The following is a 19972-nucleotide window of genomic DNA, read 5'->3' as shown; positions in this document are numbered from 1 at the left end:
TCCACGACAGGTTATAGATAATCGGTGATGTGTTGAAGCAGTTTTCACTGGAAGATTTAGGTGGTAACAAGTGATGTTCTATCACTTTCTCTTCTTGACTGTCCTAAGTTGTTACTGAGTACAAGTCTAGCCTTGTCGATCTGCCCTTTGAGAAGTGCTACGCTTTCAACAATTCCATCCCACTATGGACCTCAGTCTAGACCAGTTAACTTTCTGGACACCACAGTGCAAATATGCAGCGAACACATAAACACCACCTTAGAGCAGAAACCAATTGATTTCTTCATATATCTTCATGCTTTCAGCTGCCATTCAAATAACCCTATATGATGTATCATCTACAGCCAGCTCTATCATGCAACTATATTTGTTCTTTGGCCAAAGAGTCACAGCTGAAGGATTTACATTCTTAAAAATCCAGTACCCACCCAATGAAGTGAAGAAATAGATTAACAAGAGTAACCTACATGACAGGACTGGAAGATAAAATAAATACATAAAATGACAACATGTTCCTTGTTATCAGGTAAAACTCACAGGTAAACCAATTCCAACATTCTAAATTATCTACACCCCATCCTGGATATCTGTACTTCTCTCTAAAAAGCCTTGGGTTGCAAGCCTGACCACTCAAACAGCTCCCTCTAGTACAGCTACTCATCAGAAGCCACAAACCCAGGTTTGTTGTGCCTGCAACAAACCTAGATGCTAGCTCTGTCCCCATATATTTTTTATTACATTTATATACCACCCCATCCAAACAGCTCTGAGCAGTACACAACAATAAAAATAAAACCCACAAATCCTTTTAAAAACAATTGTTACATTAAAAACAGCATAAAATCTGTTTATAAACAAACATTACAGACCAATTTTAAAACAGTATAAAACCATTAACAATTAAAACATTTAAAACAGTTTAAAAATCCTGGAAGGTCAGGCCAAACAGATAGGTTTTAAGGGCTCTCCTGAAAGCCATCAATGAACTCAAACTATGGATATCCACTCAGGTAACACTATTAAGTTTCTAATGACATCAGACATACCATTAGGAACTCATCCCTCTGCTCATTCTTTAATGTGACGTGTACCATCATTTGCAGACAATGCCTTCCTGCTGCCTGCATAGGACAAACAGGTCAGTCTTAACTCCAAGAGAATAAATGGACACACATCTGCAATACAAATGGCAACATTCAAAAGTCAGTGGGAGAACATTTCAATCTCTCTGGGAATCTCTCACTTCTAAAAGTCATACATGCATTACCTTTTTCTTATTTTGGTATACATTTCAGCTTTGCATGGAAATATCAAACCTTCTGTACCTCTTGCATTTAATAGCTTTTTGACTCCACTGTTCAGTTTTGTTTCTCTTGTGTATGTTCTCTTTGTGTGTATCTGCCATCTGAGGACAACATTTTGTGTTACAGTAATGTGGGCTCTGATCCCTGAAAGCTTATGCCACAATACATCTGTTAGCCTTTAAGGTGCCGCAAGACTATGCTGTTGTTCCTGAATTGTGCAGTACTTTGGGTTTTGTTCATTTACTTTTTATGTTGCTGTAGAATAGATATGCCAGGTGTCTGTGACCTTAAAGCATAATTATTCTTCCACCTTTTTGAGAGAATGTGATAACTAATCTAAATGACCACTTCGAGATTTGAAAATGAATTTTTAAAACCAAGTTTGACAGAGCCACTACATTAATAAATGCATGGTTGTGGGCTCTGTCATCTCTTTCCTGTTTTTATTATTTGTGGAAGCGCTGTTGAATGTGCTCAGATTAGCTTGGGCTAAGAACAGGATGTAGGTTTTGTCTGAGCCTATGCAGTTGCCCTATCTTGTACCTTTTAAAGAGCCAGTACTATGTAATTCTCTGTAGAGTGCAATATGCTATTTCTGTGACCTGACACTGATTGTGAAATGCTAAGTTGAGTGAATTATGGCAAATAAGATTTCATGCAGCAGCTAATATGAAATAGCATAGTACTAGCCTCGTGCTAGCACAAAATCTTTATGTGAATGCATCCTGCAGCGTAGCCTCTTTTAGGGCAAAACACAGGCTTGCATACACCAAACTAGCTTGCCCCAGCTATGGCCTGGCTAGGATGTGATTTGACCCCTTTGCCTTGGTTAGACATTTTGTGACTTGACGGCTTATTTCTCATAAAATAGTCAGTGGTGGGTGTGACCAAGCTTTAAGCCAATTGATACAATTATAGGGACAGTTTTAAAAATGTAGCAATCTGGTGTTTTCTTCAGGAATCATAGGAGTCCCAGTATTACATAGTTGTTAAAATTGAACTCGTTTAAATAAAAATGATTTAAGAAAGAGATGAAAGCATGGTCTTGGATGTAGAAAACCCATGTTTAAATCTCTATTCAACTATAAAGCACAATGAGTGGCCTTGGGCAAGCTGGTTCATAGTCTAACCTACCTTGCTCTGAGTGTTTTAGAGGAAGAATGAGATATAAATGAGTGTAACAATGTGGTTATAAAAATATTCTTCACACATTTTAATTGTACTTGGAGTTATGAGTCTCAGCTTTTCTCTCAGAGTTCACAGTTAATCGTTTATTTATTTTTATTTTATTTATTTATTTTATTGTTAAATTTATACCCTGCCTTTCATTAAGAAAATCCCAAGGCGGCTCACAATAAAATTTAAAAACAAGATTATTAAAAAGACACATTAAAATATTGAGCTAAAAATATAAAAACAAATCTGATTTTTTAAAAAAATTAAATTAAAACACAAGCATAAAGACAATACAAAATACAAGAAGCAGCAGTGGAGACAATCATATAAAAGCCTGGGTAAAAAGCCATGATATGACATGCTTTCTAAAAACTGTGATGACGACTGAGGAGTGGATACTCACCGGGAGAGCATTCCAGAGTCTGGGGGCAGCAATAGAGAAGGCCCTGTCCCGAGTGCACAACAACCTAGCCTCCTTCATTGTTGGCACCCGGAGCAGAGCCCCCTCAGATGACCTCGTCAAGTGGGCAGCAACCCTTGGGAGCAGGTGGTCCCTCAGATATCCCGGGCCCAAACCGTTAAGGGCTTTAAAGGTCAAAACCAGCACCTTTAATTGGACCCGGAAATCAACTGGCAGCCAGTGCAGCTCTTTCAGGATGGGTGTGATGTGCTCCCACCGGGCAGGTCTGGCTAAAACCCTAGCTGCTGCATTTTGCACTAGCTGTAGTTTCCAGATATTCTTCAAGGGCAGCCCCACATAGAGCATGTTACAGTAATCCAGCCGTGACGTGACTAAGGCATGGGTAACTCTGGCCAGATCTGCCTTCTTGAGAAAGGGCGCATTAACCGCATTAGCTCGAGAAAGGGCGCATTAGCTGGCGCATTAGCCGAAGCTGTGCAAAGGCACCCCTGGCCACCGCCCCCACCTGAGCTTCCAAAAGCAGAGCCAGGTCCAGTAGTACCCCCAAGCTACATACTTGCTCCTTCAAGGGGAGTGCAACCCCATCCAGAACCGGTAAAATCTCCTCATCCCGATTGGCTCTCCTACTGACCAACAGTACCTCCGTCTTGTCCGGATTCAATTTCAGTTTATTAGCCTACATCCAACCAATCACGGCCTCCAGCCCCCGATTCAAGACAACTCAGTCCAAGTCCCCGGATGACCTCTCCCAGCGGTTTTGTGTAGATGTTAAACAGCATGGGGGACCAGACCGAACCCTGTGGAACCCCACAGGCCAATGGCCACAGAGCTGAACAGTAGTCCCCCAGCACCACCTTCTAGACCCTCCCTGCAAGAAAGGACTGGAACCACTGCAACGCAGTGTCTCCGATTCCCGTACCATGGCCGATGGTATTGAACACTGCCGAGAGGTCCAGCAAACCAACAGGGACGCACTCCCCTTGTCTAGTTCTCAGCATAGGTCATCCACTAGACTGACCAAGGCAGTCTCAGTCCCATATCCAGGGCAGAAGTCAGATCGAAGAGGGTCCAGATAATCCATATCATCCAAGACCCTCTGCAGCTGGGACGCCACCTCACACTCTATCACCTTGCCCAAAAAGGGCAGGTTAGAGACCGGTCTATAGTTGTCCAGGTTGGAGGGATCAAGGGAGGGCTTTTTTAGTAGCGGTCTTACCACTGCCTTCTTGAGGCACAGTGGCATCCTGCCCTCCCTTAATGAGGGATAAATAGTCACCTCCAACCATCTTCCTGTACCCTCCCTGGCAGCTTTTATTAGCTATGAAGGGCAAGGGTCAAGAGCACATGATGTCGCCCGCACACTGCCCAGGATCTTGTCCACATCCTCAGGCTGCACCAACTGAAAAGAATCCAACACGATGGGACCAGATGGGACCAGAGGCATGTCTGCCGGAACTGCCAAAACTCTGGAGTCCAAATTGGCACGGATGCGAGCGACTTTTCCCACAAAGTGACACACAAACTGATCACAGCGGGATGTAGATGATTCCTCACGCATTACCTGGGGGGATGTGTGCAGCAATATCTTTGCTACACGGAACAGTTCCGCTGGTCTGCACTGAGCAGATGCAGTGGAGGTCCCCACCGCCACGGAGTAATCCCTAAAATGGGCTCTAGCCCGTGTTCGGTTGGATTCACCACGACTGTTCCTCCAGCGTCGTTCCAGCCATTGCCCAAGTTGTTTAATTGCCCTAAGCTCCAAGGAAAATCAAGGAGTAGATCAGGCTCCACCAAGCCGGAGAGGGCATTTAGGAGCAACCGTGTCAACAGCCCAGGCCGTCTCCCCATTCCAGAGATCAACCAGGGCCTCGACAGGATCACCAGCTCTGGACACTGGAAACTCCCCGAGGGCTGTCTGGAATCCAGGCAGATCCATAAGCCTCTGGGGGGTGGACCATCCTAATCGGTCCACCACCCCTGCAGAGGGCAGACAGCACAGTCAAACTAAACCCCACCAGATGATGATCTGTCCATGACAAGGAGTTGTCTCAAATTCCCCCACCTCCAGATCATTTATTCCCTGGTCGGCAAAAACCAGGTCCAGAGTATGTCCTGCCATGTGGATAGGGCCCGATACCAACTGAGACAGGCCCATGGTTGCCATGGAGACCATGAAATCCTGAGCCGCACCCACTAGGGGGGCCTCAGCGTGGACACTGAAATCCCCCAAAACAATAAGCTTGTGGGAACCCAAGGCCACCTTTGAGACCACCCCCACCATTTCAGGTAGGGAGACTGAAGTGCAGAAGGGTGGTCAGTACACCAGCAGAATCCCCAGCCTATCTCGGAGGCCCACCTTCCAGGACAAACACTCGAAATTCTGAGATTGCCTGACCGGGCACCTGGAAATAGGGAGGATCTCTCAATAGATGACTGCAATGCCCCCTCCCCAACCCTCGAGGTGAGGCTGTTGCACGATCTGGAAACCTGGAGGACAGAGCTGAGAGAGACCAACCCCGCCCAGCTCATCCAACCAGGTCTCCGTCACACATAGCAGGTCAGCATGCTCATCCACAATCAAATCGTGGATGAGAGATGCTTTAGCGTTGACTGACCTGGCATTCAGCAGCAGCACCCTAATCCTCGAGGGAGTGTTCTTGTGGATCTGGAGTAATTCTAATAATCCTTGTGTGAAATTCAGCGTTCCTTTCTCTGTAGGCCAATCTGTGCCTTCCCAGACCACAAGCCGCTATTCTTTAGGATTCTTATTATGGTGGTTCTTGTTGCAAGGACACGCAGACTGACCATGGTTGGCAGCTGTGTGGATTTACTTGTGCCTATGCCTCTTAGACTCTGCTATTTGGGTCTAAAAGGTAGTGGCCAAATAAGTCTACACAGTTCCAGTCACTCTGGGATAAACAAATTTAGACTTAGCTCACTAGCCAGCTATTATTTGTGATTGCCACCAACAACCTCTCTTCTCTCAGATCTTTTTCTGGCACAGAAGCAGAGGGCTTAGGAGCAATTGGCCACTTCTGTCATTAGGATACAGAGATGATAAGAAGCAGGAAGTGCCCTCCCCTATTGCTCTTGCTGTTTCTTGACTTCTCAAAAATGGTAGTGGAAATGGGGAAGAGAACTTTATGGTGTTGGGTGTCCTGCTCACCAGAGGGCTGGGGGTACTTGCCGTTGGTGAACTGGCAAGTGGATTTGTGGAGATGTGGTTCCAGTACCATGGCCATGTCCTGCACAATGTACATACATGTATTGCCAGTCTTTCTCTCTAACCACCTGGAGCCATCGGAGTTAATTAAATAAAATACATAAATTAAATTAAATACATAAAATATTATATGCAGTTCAGTTATTTATGCACCAGATGAACTCACAAATGTGCATCTGAATGCTTCTCATGTACACAGATTGTGGAGAATCACAGGGTCAGGATAGTACCACAATATGTGTACTATCAGTTTGTGAAATAGTATGTGAAACTATTTCACATATGGAAATAATTGAAAACTCATTTGTACCTTACTTGTAATGGTCCGGCACAAGTCTTGCTCCTTGCATGTTTAGTTTAGTGCTGAATTATTTAACTTGCAGTATATGAAGCTCCCTATGGAGAAATGTTTTGTCTTCAAATTGTCAGAACTAGGATTTATCACTTATGCAGGTTGTAAACGCACATTTCATAAGTAATTCATCAATACAGGAAATAAAATTATTTCAGATGAAAACAAACTACACTCTTGCAATTAAGCGTATCCTTTGATGGCATGTTCTTGCTCAAAGTTACTGATTTGTGTGTCATATACAATAATAACAAATATTTATATACCGCTTTTCAACAAAAGGTTCCAAAGTGGTTTACTTAGAGAAATAATCAATCAATCAATCAATAGAATGGATCTCTGTCCCCAAAGGGCTCACAATCTTAAAAAAAAAAAAATCGTATAGGGTTTTTTTTCAACCTTACCTTTAAGAGTTGTTGTTTTTATTTAAATTTATTGGTCACTTTTCTACGAATGTGCAAGGCAATGTACAAAAAGATGTAAAACATGTTAAAATATATTATGCACAATGTCTCCATAAATATTTAAGACGGCTATTTTTTTTTTAACCCTTTCTCAGACAGAAAGGTAAAGTCCCTATGGTAAAAAGATTGAACCACGTTATGGATCTGCCTAAGGAAAAAAACATGTTTCCATAGGAACCAGCCTTTTTTTATGATTGGGCTTCAGAGACTGCAGGTATAAAACTATTGGCTTCATACAATGGCAGTGGAACTGATGTAGATCTGTCTTGGATTTTAATCTAACAATCACCCGGTTTTGCACTTTTCAGAGAGCTTTAAAAAGGGAAACTGAAATCACCTTCAAAAATACTTCTTGTTTTTCACTTGGACACAGCCAGTGGTTAAACACTTTGTCACAATTTTGTGTGTGATTATGGTTTTCTGTATATACATTCAAATGGTGGTATTAATAGAATCTAAGAACTGAAATTGACTGACCATCTAGTCTGCCCCACTTGGGTGAACCATCACTATGAGTCGCATACTTAGAACTCGCTTTTCTACTTGAAATATACACATGGTGTGACATTATTTTTAAGATGTGTGGTTGCTGAGTACCTGTATAGCTTTAGCAGCAGTATAGTAGTAGCACCATGGTATATAAATTGCCACCACCACCACTTTTCTTGCTGAGCAGCCAGGTTGCTGTTGCTGGCTAAATCACTAATGTACCTTGCTGCTTGCAAATCTGTCCCTGCTGTCATCTGGCTCTCTGTTCTTTGATGACCTTTTGTTTGTCGGGCTAAATGTGGGATCAGATAAAGGTGGGAATAAGACTACACCCACAGTACCTGCAAGATATTTTTCCCCCAGCTTGTAACATTTACAGAAAGATCCAGTTGGTTCCTACTATTCCTGTGTTAGTAAGTAGGGATGTGCATAGAACCAGTGGGGGCTGGTTTGAAGGCAGGGGGGATAAATTTAAGGGCAGGGAGGGTTCACTCCCCTCACCCATATTTCCCCCGCTGGCGCTTGCTTAAAACAGGTCCGGCAGGGCAGCAACGTACCTCCCTGCCGCCCCATCCTCTCGTCTGACTGGAAGTGGTGCATGAGCCTGCACACGCTAGGCACGTGCACCTGTGCATGTCACACTCGCTCGTGTGACGTGCACGTGTGCACTGCTGTGTACATGTGCTACTTCCGTTCCAGTGAGGATGGGGCAGCAGGGAGGTACGCTACCACCTCGCTGGACCAATTTTTAAGTGAGTGCCAGCGGGGGAAACGCGGTGTGGGTGGTAAGTACGCCCTCCCTGCCCTAAAAGTTGTCGTCGTCCCCTTCGAACCTTTTGAACTTCCTGTTGTTCGAACAGGTTCGTGCACATCCTTTTTAGAGATGTACACCAAATTGCTTTGGTGCACATCCACGAGCGATGAGGTGTTCCCTTAAGAGGAGGCAGGCAGGCCCCACCTGCCCATCCTCCAAGCCCCTGCCGGCCCACCACGGCACTATTGCTACAGAAAGACTTCCGTGCAAATGGCAGCTTGTGCCTCTTGCCCCTCTAAAATGCTGCGCCATGGCGATGGGATGTGTCCTTGCACCCCTCGCGTGGCGTTGGCATGTGAATGGTATCGGCGCATTAGTTTATGTGCCTATGCTGTTCAAGGGATGCCGGGGATGCATCCCATTGCCGTGGCGTGGCTTTTTAGAGGGGCAAGCGGCACAAGCTGCTGCTTGCACAGAAGTCTTTCTGTAGCAATAGCACCGCGATGGGCCGGTGGGGGCTTGGAGAATGGATTGGTAGGACTTGCCTGCCGCCTCTTAAGAGAAGCTCATGCCAAAATGTTTCAAAAATCCAAAGATTTTTGTTACTTAAAATGCAATTGTAGGACTACCTTGCCCAGTTAGGACTGTCAAGTCACTATTGAGGCTTCCTAGGGTGACTGTCACTTTAATCTGAAGTTGTTTCCTTTGCGGTTTCTGCCTTCATTTGCTTCCTATGTAGCATAGTTGGTGCATTCTGATGAATTGCTCTTTAATTGGTTGGTAGTTGGGATTTGATTACTAGTTATCTCTTATTACTACTTATATTCTCTTTTTAATAGTGTTATTTCACAAGTTTGCAAATAAAAAACAAAATTAAAAAAGTTAATGAGAGGAAGCCAGTAATTAAAACCCAGAAACTAATGAATTAAAGAGCAATTATTCACGAATTTCCTGGCTGCACTAAGCAGGAAGCAACTGAAGGCAGAAGCTTCAAGGAGGAAGCTTCTAATTAAAATCACAGAGGAACAGGACTTTTCTATACAGAAAAATTATAGGTAAGGGGATGGGCAGTGCCAGGTAATTCAATGCTATATCCAAGGGCAACTCCAAGGGGGACAAGGGCCCCCTCAGAAAAATAGTTGCTCCCTCAGCTGCCCCCCATCTCTGTGGGACACAACTCATCCACCCAGCAATGCACTTTGCCCTTTCTGTCCCCCCTCCCCAGTTTTTTCTGGTGCTGCCACTGGCATCATGGAACCACCATTTTAATTACGCCTCCAGCTGCAGTGGAAAAGAGTGCCTCAGCAGTGCTGAAGAACTCTAGTACAGTAACATCCATTGAAATAAACTGCTCCTGGTAAGTAGTCCTTTTTAATGTGAAGTTAGTGTCACTTTCAATCACAAAAATGTATATATTGAACAAATGGCTAAGTGCTTTTTGAGACTTTGGGCCTTATTGTGTATGTGTCTCTACATTTATCTGTGCTATTCTAGTTCAAATTAGTTGAAGCTATATAATTAGAAAATCTTCTGTCCGAATTGGAGTGTTCTGGCTTTCTCTATAGAGATGAAGTTGGGGAAATGGTGGTACGATGGTGTTTTCTAGCTACCAGTGTGTCAAATTATTTTTGCAGCTGTGACAGAATAATACTTTATTTTGTCACCTTCTGCAACTCCTTCAAACTTTGCACTAAACTAGGATTCCATTATGTTCATTTCTGGTACCACAATCCCATGTGGGAAGAAATGCATGACTATCTTTTTGTTCAGGCACTAGGCTGAACTTGCAAAAAAAAAAGAAGAAGAAGAAGAAAGTAGGAATCTTGCAAACTGTTGTGACTTTAAATCTTTATGCTGCAGCAGTTCTTGAAGAATTTAGGATTAGGGTTCGCTGTTCTGTGTTGCATTACTAAAATCAGTGGAGTCTGCTTTACATTTATTTTTTCTGTGTAGTAAGTGTGACTGTATATAAAATCTAGAATGGTGCAACTTTCTAGCAGTAACATCCCTAAATCAGTGTTCAGATAAAGTCAATTGATATTCAGCTGTATTCTGTAGCTCTATACCTGCTTTATATGTGAAGGCTTAGTATGGGTAACAAAATTGCTTACTTCTTTAAAAAATATATGTTTGAAATAAATACCTGCTCATTTATGACCATTAAACATATGCTTGAACAAAAGGATTTTATATCTGGTGATACCTGGGTTTATTTATTTTATTTTATTTTATTTTATTTTATTTTATTTTATTTTATTTTACATTTATATTCCGCTCTTCCTCCAAGGAGCCCAGAGCAGTGTACTACATACTTGAGTTTCTCTTTCACAACAACTCTGTGAAGTAGGTTAGGCTGAGAGAGAAGTGACTGGCCCAGAGTCACCCAGCTAGTTTCGTGACTGAATGGGGATTTGAACTCGGGTCTCCCTGGTCCTAGTCCAGCACTCTAATCACTACACCAAAAGGATATTTGTTTGGCAGAAACCATCAAAACCATCTTTTCTTGTGCCCTCTCCCCCTTTGTGTTTGGCACACACATACTGTATAGAGACATGGCAAGTGGCTACCCTTGACTGACCATAGATATCATTACAAGCCATAGGTAATCTTCAAGGCATTTGGGGACCAAGCTCTATAGTGTTATATAGGTTAAACCCAACAACTTGATATGCAGCACAATCCTATGCTTGTTGTTTGAAAGTCAGCCCTACTGAGTTCAATGGACCTTACTCCCAAGTAAGCATGTATAACATTGCATCCTAAAAGTCAGCACAATTGTGACAGTCCCCTTGTAGAAACCACTGAGAAGTATACGCTTGTCATGACTTCACAACTTTTAAGGTTATGTTCCTTATCTGCATCTTTCCAGCTATGCAGTATTTGCAGAGTATACAGGATGCTGGGTCACTGTGGTGCTCAGATGTAGACAATACTGCAGCAGGTAAATGGAGAGAAAGGCCAGTAACTTTTATACACAGATCCATAGCTTGTGCCACCACAAGCCCCATGATAACTTGGAAAATCATGTTGAACCTCTAGAACAAGGAACCAACATTTAGTTACCAAGCTTTTAAAAATTATGGTTGCAGTGTAGAGGACAACCACAGAGAAGTGCTTGCCAGCAGCATCCACATGGGTAGAGAGAGAGTGGTGTAAAACTGAAGTAGGTCCTAATGCCTGTAATTAAGAGGAAGCAATTACAGATGCTCTTATGTGGCCAACAAAATTAAATGTAAATGTAACTTGGCATGTAAATAATGCCTGAATGATACTTTAACCTTAGGCCATCAAGAAATCAGAATTTCAAGATAGTTAAAATACTGAGATTTAGGAAAAAGGAAAAGGAATCCATTGTCAGAATGGAAGCAACATAATCCTGGAGAGAAAGAGGAAGGAGGCAATAAGTGAAGAAATGGGAAGAGTATTGGCTTGTGAGGAGCGGGCTTACCATGTACATGTTTAAGAATTTAATGTTGTAATCCAAGGGGAAAACCTTATCTCAATAACTTTATGTATTTTAATGTATAGTTTAATAATAAACTTCCCAGAATGTGATTACTAAAGCTTAGGCCTGTTAAAGTCACTATTTGAATGTCTTTCTGGTACTAAAATGGCTGTGTTTGGTAATTGTCAAACACATGTGACATTTACTTTCTTTGAGCCATCACAGTATTTTCTTAAAAAACTTACTCCATGTCCTGCATGTATCTCTGGCATGGTGTGCTCTTGTTCATTTTGGTTTCCATTTGTTGATTTTATAATCTGGGTGACAATGACATGGTTAATCAACTAGAGGTGTTTGTGAAGCTTCTTAGTACAGCTCCCTGGGAGAAACAAGATGTTTCACAAATGGATGCGGCTGACAACTTGACTGATGAAATGTGTGTAAAAGGGCTTTGTGAGGATATGCAGGAGGCCATGCTCAACAGAGACGAAACAGCAACAGGGATGAAAGTTTGGGGTGGTGTACAAATTTGATAAATAAGTAACTCCCCCAGTCCTCCTACATGTACACTGTTGTACTGGGGGCTCACACTTCCAGGGGGCTTGCTCATACTCTGCAAGCACTCTGCAAAATTAGAAATATGTTGCTGATGTTCAGTGGTGCATTTCTGATTTTTTTTCTTTTAGAGTGCTTCTGGAGCATGAGCACTGCTTGGAAATGTTAGCAATCTGGTGCAACAGCACATACATAGAAGGATTGGTGGAGTTTCGCATGGCCCCACAGAGCCTTCTTACACATCTCTTTCATTATTCAGGATGTCAGGCACTGAATCTTAGCTCTGGATCAGAGCTTCATCTTTTACACTTATGCTGATATACATTGATCAGCATATTTCTTTTCATTCATGAGTTGGGCACTTTAGGAAGTCCCTTCTTTGATGAGTTCCCCGTGGCTACTGTTTTGTTTTGATTTTTTGCAACAATGCTAAGAGCTATCTGTAAGGCCAGGTGTTCCAACAAACTTTGCTTATTGCTTTAAAGGGAAGCCTACAGTATCTCCAACACTGACATATGCTTGAGAACAGAAAACCTTTCCAGCAACAGTTGATCAAAATCTCATCAGCACTTTCGCTTTACTCCCCAGCAGTTTAAACAGTTGTTTTATTCTGAGGGGAAAACTCTGGGTGTCAAAACTGCTCTGTGGAATCGGGATGTGCACAGAACTAGGCGGGGGTGACTCAGGGGAGTGGGCTGGGGGTCTCACTTTAAGGGCGTGGGAGGGTGCCCCACTCCCCCCCCCCGCTGGCTCTTGGTGTCAGTAAAAGCCTTTGGGGTGGCAGTGTACCTACCTGCTGCCCCTTCCCCCTCTTTGGCTGGAAGTGGCCAGAAGTACCGGGTGCGCATGTACACATCGTGTACACATCGCGCATTCTGACATGCGCACGTGTGCCCAGTACTTCCAGCCGAAAAGGGGGAAGGGGCGGCAGGGAGGTACACTGCCAGATTTATTGTGCCATGAGCTTATGTATGCAAGAGTGTGCTGTGATATTTTTGTACATATTTAGGGGTGGTGAGGTCGTGGTGGGATGTCTGCCCCTGCCCTCAAGGAAAGCATGTAAAAACATATTCCGTAATCATGGCTAAAAGTTTGGGAGAATCACAGAATTTGGAATTGGAGATTATTTCAAAGTCATAACAAGAGCAAGCCTGTTATTCCAAATTGTGTTTCGGGATGAACAGTGATTAGCACTAATCATGGTTCTGGCAGGTTAACTTAAAGGACAGGCCATAGTATGTAAGAGCTAATATGGGGAAATGTCATTAAATTAGGTCATATCATCTTGTTTTTGCTTTCTTCACTCACCTTGATTGGGGCAGATTTAACATCTGAATAAATTAATGTCTACAGCAGCCCTAGGAAGAAGGAGATGAGCAGAGAAAACTAGCTTTACCAGTACTTTCTCCCTTTGAATCCACTTCACAATCTCTTGAAGATCTTAGACAGTTGTGCATCTTAGGACAACTGACCTTAACAAGTTTGAAATTGTCTTCTAAAAAAATAAATTTGGGCAAAATGTAGCCATTCTATAGGAACTATGCAGTAGTTTTGAAGTTTTAGCAGCACAAAGGAGAGGAATATTTTAATTCACAAGCAACGTTATCTCTTCTGTTCTCTACCCTTCCTTATACACCATCACAAGAGATTTTGGTGCTTAGCCAGTTTTACTTTATGCCTAAACTTACTTTGAAATGTCATTCTGAGAGAACTGGAAGTAAAATTTTAGAAGATGCTACCCAGTATTGCTTTATTCAAAACCAGTAATTATTGTTAAAGGGAGAAGTAGGTCCTGGCCCTTAAATGGTTGGCACTATCAACTTAAATATGTCTTCAATTAAAAACTGAGCTCTATATGAATAGTTTATATGTATGATATTTGGTGTATTACTGATACTTTAGAAATCTATGGAATCAAATGTGTATCATGCGTGAGGGATGTCCTTGAGGGGTGTGTATTATACAAAAGGATGTCCTGTAATCTGGAAATCTATCGTGTTTGAAAATCTAGCAACCTGCCTGAAAAATCTTTTATTTTGTATACTTTACATATAGCAAATAATGATGTACCAGACCTACAGAAGATGAGCAATTAAAAATATTTTTGTTGGTCTGCAAGAATTTAGTTTAACACTGTCTGAACTCCTATAAAGTTTAATGTTTATTCTTAAAAGGTAGTTCTAAGATGCAACAATCTTAAATTATCTGTCTTTGCTTTCAGGTGCAAAAAGTGGAACAAAGTATAGAAGAGATGTTAACAAGACTGGATGAGTTCTGTAGCATAACTGATATGGTATGTGCTTAGCTCATCTCGTGTAGACCTCGGAGACTGTAACTGCTTTCTGTCTGTTAGGCTCCTGTGGAGGCCATCTTGTGTGTGATTTAGAAACCATGCAGCTCAGGCAAGGCAGCAGCCAGCCGTGGAGGGGAGAGGGAGTGAACATGAGCAAGCGTACACACACACACACACACACTTCCTGAAGCAGCCATCTTGATAACGGCCTTCTCTGAAATGGTTTTTTATTACAGAGAACGGTGATGGTTGAGCCACAAGGTGGCACTATGGTGCACTAATATTGAAGGGCCTAGACTAGTGCACTACATTTAGGTTCTCCCTACGTACACATGCATATCAAGAAGCCTGGGTCCTCTCATGGTTTTCCAGCTGTTGCTGTTTCAGTACTGTAAAAGGTTAATGTTTGTTTTCCCAAGTTCTGTATGACCCATTTCTGGAAATGCAGATTTCTTGATTAGGTAAAGTCTAATGACATCCAGTTTATACCTGTCCAGTGGTTGTTTCAGGAGAATTTGCATACTGGTGTTTCTGTGCTTTTTATTTGAGTGGCTATAAAGCATATTTTCAGAAAGTCCCATGTCCTCGTGTCATGATGATTGGCTCCTTTCCAATTGGCGATATAAGATGTTGTGCAGGTGAACAGTAGTAGTATTGGTAATAGTGTACTCCTTTGGATTACCATAGGTGCCTACTCATTTTAAATAATATAGTAGCAGTAATAATAATAATAGCAATAACAACATGAGAAGGTTGGTATAAGTGACATTGTTAATGACTGCTGTAAGTGGCAATTTAACGTAAAATGTTTTGTGGAATGATCTGTATTGTGATATCACTCCATTCCCCCCACCCCTTTAAAAGGTACTGTAAAAATGCATAAGAAGAACATTACAGCATGAATTGGCTCTGTTTAGGGAGCAGTTTTGTAGTGTTTGTTTCCAAAGGACTTCAAATATTTTTTGTAATGTAAATGGTGTTGAAAAGTTTAGTTTTCTAATTAACTTGTAACAGGTCATCTTTAACACTGTAGTAGTTCTGATTCTACCATCTCTGAATTCCCTATGACAGTTACAACCACTAATTGCTTTAAGTCCTTAAATAAATTTTACATAGATAAAGCTAGGAAATACTACTGTGATTGAAGAAAACTTTCCACAGTTGACCAATTGAAAATTAATCTCTGCTTCTTTTCTAATCTGCTTCTTTGTTTCCAGTGCTTTATTACTTTTGCCATTGTTTTCTGTTATCTCTGCAAACATGAAGGATAGATACCTTTTTTTCTTTTTAAATACAAGCCACTGTTCTTGATACTCTAAAGATTACACTTGATGCTCAAAAGAGTCAAGAGGAGAGGGGAGACATCAGTAGGGCTTGTTGCTCACTTCATAATTAAATATGACATCTGGATCCTGCTCAGCAAAGTAACTCAAAATTTGAGAGGCAAAAGGCTGTCTCTGATCAGTCTGATCATGGTTTTTTTTTCTTTTTCAAGCTTGAAGCTGTTCAAACGTGGCAAGAATTTGTGGCTCCACAGTATTTTTCACGTTTGAAGGCCACTGAAGATATAGCCTTAATTTTTTACTTTTGGATTCCTTTATAGGAAATCATTGAGACTTCTGGCTATGCTGTGTTTTTAAACAGTATACTGTACACCTTTTTTTTGGTTGGTATTATGGCTATTTAAACATTCAAATATCGTTTGGGTAAGTCCAATATTTCAAATCTCCTTGGAAATTGGGGAGCAATTATTTCATAGCAATCCTGAACCTTTGGTTTTTGCTTCATCTTTGTCTTATCCAGGAAAACATTTGCTTTATCCAAGAGGACTGTGAATAATTAGGTTGTACTGTATACAGATTATTGACCTTATTTGACAGCATCAAAGTGCTGTGCTTAGTCTGCTGAATTTGTGCTTTGCAATCTAAGTACCTGCAGTGGCAAGTTCCTTCCAGCAGCTTATGAAGCAGTATCTGAGGCTAATAAAATTTCATGTCATCTTTCATATTCATTCCAACTCTTGCAAATAAACAATAAAACAAGGGATTTATAATCTCTTGTTTATTGCCATCAAGAAATAGAGGCATTGTTTCAATTAGTGAGTCAATAAAACATTCTGCGTGAAGTTGCTTACTCCTTTCAGCATCCTTGTCCTCTGAGATGGTTTAGTTGACACAATTGACACAATTATCTTTTATGAATATGTCTGCATAAATTTCTGTTAATTCCTGTGATTTATGAGAATCTTAACTTTAAACCAGCTTTTGGCAAAGATGAGGTGGAGATGAAAATGAATGCTATTTTGGAAAAGGAATCTTGTTAAACGTATAAAATGAAATCAATTGTGTTATAACCAGACAGGTATGATTTCAGATTTTCTTTTCCAAGCCACATGACTTCATCTAAAAGAGTTAGTATTAGTTTTAATTAAAAGCAGCGTGATCCTGTGGTACCTAATGTACTGTATATCTTTAGATATTATGCCACCTCTCCTAGTTTGTTTATTACATTTCTGTACCACCACACATTGTCTCATGGCACTTTACAAAACAATTGATAAAACCAGAATTAAAACTAGATATAAAAATTTAAAAACCATTTCAAAAAGCAGAACAAGGGTAAAAACCAACTCAGAGCTGCTGAAAGGCCTGGTGAAATTAATGTATCTTGAACTCTCTTTTGAAAACTGCTAGTGATGGGGAAGCTCTTACAACAGGGAGTTTGTTCCAGAGCCTTGGGAGGGCTATAGAAAAGGCCCAGCCCTGAGTCACCATCAGATGGGCTGTGGGCAGCTGCAGGCAGACCTCTCCCAAAGATCTTAATAGCAGTGGGGTTCTTGAAGAAGTGCTCTCTTAAATAGTTCACTAGTAATTTATCATATCCGTTATTAATTAATTTATTTATTTTCCCATTTATATCCCAGTCTTCCTCCAGGGAGCCCGGAGCAGTGTACTACATACTTGAGTTTCTCCTCACAACAACCTTGTGAAGTAGGTTAGGCTGAGAGAGAAGTGACTGGCCCAGAGTCACCCAGCTAGTATCATGGCTGAATGGGGATTTGAACTTGGGTCTCCCCGGTCCTAGTCCAGCACTCTAACCACTATACCACGCTGGCTCCGAATAGACAAGGACCTTGATGGGCAGGGAGCAAAATACACAGAACCAGTCATCAAAGTTGTGTGTAAAGATGGAAAAACCTGTAAAGATGGATTTGCAAATTATTTCCTTTAGCCCATTAAATGAAAGTGTTCTATTTAGCTGTAGATTGGGTACAGTGGGCAGCATCGTTGCTGCATTACTATTAACAACACTTACATAAAGCTTCTCAAAAAAGACTTCTCAAAGCAGTTAACACAGTTAAAAGAAATAAAACAGTCCATCTTGGGGTCTATCCTTTAGTTGTGCTTTGGGGACATACTATTTAGTCTCCTCTTGGATGAAAGTGAGGATGTCAATATTAATTAGATGGGTTTAGTTAAAATCAAAACTATTTATTTATTTAAAATATTTAAACCCCACCCCTCCAGTACATTACTGCTCGGGGTGGCTCACAACATTTATAAAATAGTTACAATATAAAATCAAACTAATAAAATTAACCAAATTAAACAAGTTAAAATCCAAGCTAAAACCACAATCAGAATCAGCTTTTAAAATTTCAAATTAAATTCTTAAAAAAAACCCTAAACACTAAGAATTATAAAAACTAAAGACTAAAGAACCTACCGGATATAAGCAATAGGCGAAACATTTAAAAAACCTCTTAAAAATGTATTTTAGTTGTTTTTTAAAAAAACACTGGGAGAGGGAGCATGGCGAAGCTCAGAGCCGAGGGGCCACAACTGAAAAGGCCCTATCTCTATTCCCTGTCAACTGGATCTCTGTTAGAGGCGAGACCATGAGCAGGGCCTGAGATGATGAGCGGAGGGCCCTGGCAGGTTTATATGTGCGGATGTGGTCCGAAAGGTACTCCGGCTCCAAGCAGTTTAGAGCTTTAAAGGTCAAGACCAGCACCTTCGAGACCAGCCTGGAAGCAAACTGGTAACCAATGAAGCTGCTGCAGGATGGGCAGTGGGGCTTTTACCCCTGGACTTCGTGACTTGAATACTCGTGACTTGAACCCACAAGCATCCTTGCGGCAAAATACTGAACTAGCTGACGCTTCTAAACCATCTTCAAGGGCAGCCCCACATAGAGCACATTGCAGTAGTTCAATGTGGATGTTACCAAAGCTTGAGTGACTCAGGTCAGGTCCAACTTCTCCAAGTAGGGTTGCAGCTGGCACACCAGCTGTAGTAGCTGGTAAAAGGCTCTTCTGCACACCTGTTCCTCCAAAGACAGCATTGGGTCCAGAAGCACCCACAAGCTGTGGACTTTGTTTACCTCACTACTAGGATAATCAGTTTTATCAACCCAGAGCACTTTCGTCTTATCTGGATTAAGTTTCAGTTTGTTTGCCCCCATCCAGTCCAGAACAGCCTCCAAGCTGAGCATCCACTGCCTCCCTGGTGTCTGCTGGCTTAAAAGATAAGTAGAGCTGTGTGTCGTCGGCATACTGATGGCACTGCAGACCACACCTATGGATGACTTCTCCCAGAGGATTCATGTAGATGTTAAACAGCATGTGAGACAGAATAGATCCCTGTGGCACTCTATAGGCCAAAAGCCAGCGAGTGGAGCAGGCATCCCCCAGCACCACTTTCTGAGTATGACCCTCCAGGTAGGAGTGGAGCCACTGTATAACCGTGCCCCCCAAGTCCCAACCCAGAGAAATGTCCCAGAAGGATACCATGGTCGATAGTTTCGAAAGCAGCTGAGTGGTCCAGGAAAATCAACAGAGTCACAATCCCTCTGTCTATCTCCCAGCATAGGTCATTCACCAGGGTAACCAAGGCAATTTCTGTCCAATATCTAGGGTGGAAGCCAGATTGGAAAGGCTGTAAGTAATCAGATTCTTCCAGGGCAGCCTGGAGCTGAGACGCCACCACTCTCTCAAACACCTTACCCAAGAAGGGGAGGTTAGAAACTGGTCTGAGGTTATTCAGGTCATCTGGGTCAAATGAAGTCTTTTTTAGGAGGGGCCCGATGACTGCCTCCTTCAGCTGAGGGGACATCACCCCCTGCCTTAGAGAGGTGTTCATCACTCCTACATCATTATTAATATTATATCAAAATTAATAATAATATAGCTCCCACTGGTTAATTAATGATATAACTATGCCGGTAGTTATAGGGTAAATATCCATCTTTGTTATATAGTCCTCATTCTTATTCTTACCTTGGTAGACTCCATCTGATGAAAGAGACAAAGCTTTTCTTGTGACTTGTAAATTTTCCATAGACTGAGATATACATGGACATTTGAACACTTTGCAGTTGTGATGGGCTAGCTTTCAAATATAAATAGGGACTGACAGCATGACTAAATTACTCAATGGAAGTCCCACTGAAATTTAAGTTAGTCAAGACTAACTTGTCCTATTAATTTCAATGGAA

The 19972-nt window shown here is 41.8% G+C and overlaps 1 protein-coding gene across 5 annotated transcripts in view; it reads left to right on the top strand.

Moving 5' to 3' along the window:
• The window catches only part of BCAS4 (breast carcinoma amplified sequence 4), a 101597-nt gene that overhangs the window by 2510 nt on the left and 79115 nt on the right, over positions 1-19972 (top strand). For 4 of the 5 annotated variants that reach the window (XR_008307005.1, XM_053249455.1, XM_053249454.1 and 1 more), the window contains exon 3: positions 14405-14476. The exons of the other annotated variant lie outside the window; for it this stretch is intronic. Coding sequence is in view for 3 of the 4 variants with exons in the window: in XM_053249455.1 (XP_053105430.1) it covers positions 14405-14476 (72 nt within the window). In the remaining variant the exon portion in view is untranslated. The remainder of the gene's footprint in view (positions 1-14404; positions 14477-19972) is intronic. 5 annotated transcript variants of the gene reach the window in all.

Source organism: Hemicordylus capensis, chromosome 4, assembly GCF_027244095.1.
Source record: "Hemicordylus capensis ecotype Gifberg chromosome 4, rHemCap1.1.pri, whole genome shotgun sequence".
Lineage (NCBI taxonomy): Eukaryota > Metazoa > Chordata > Lepidosauria > Squamata > Cordylidae > Hemicordylus > Hemicordylus capensis.
This window is presented reverse-complemented; position numbering and strand designations above follow the sequence as displayed.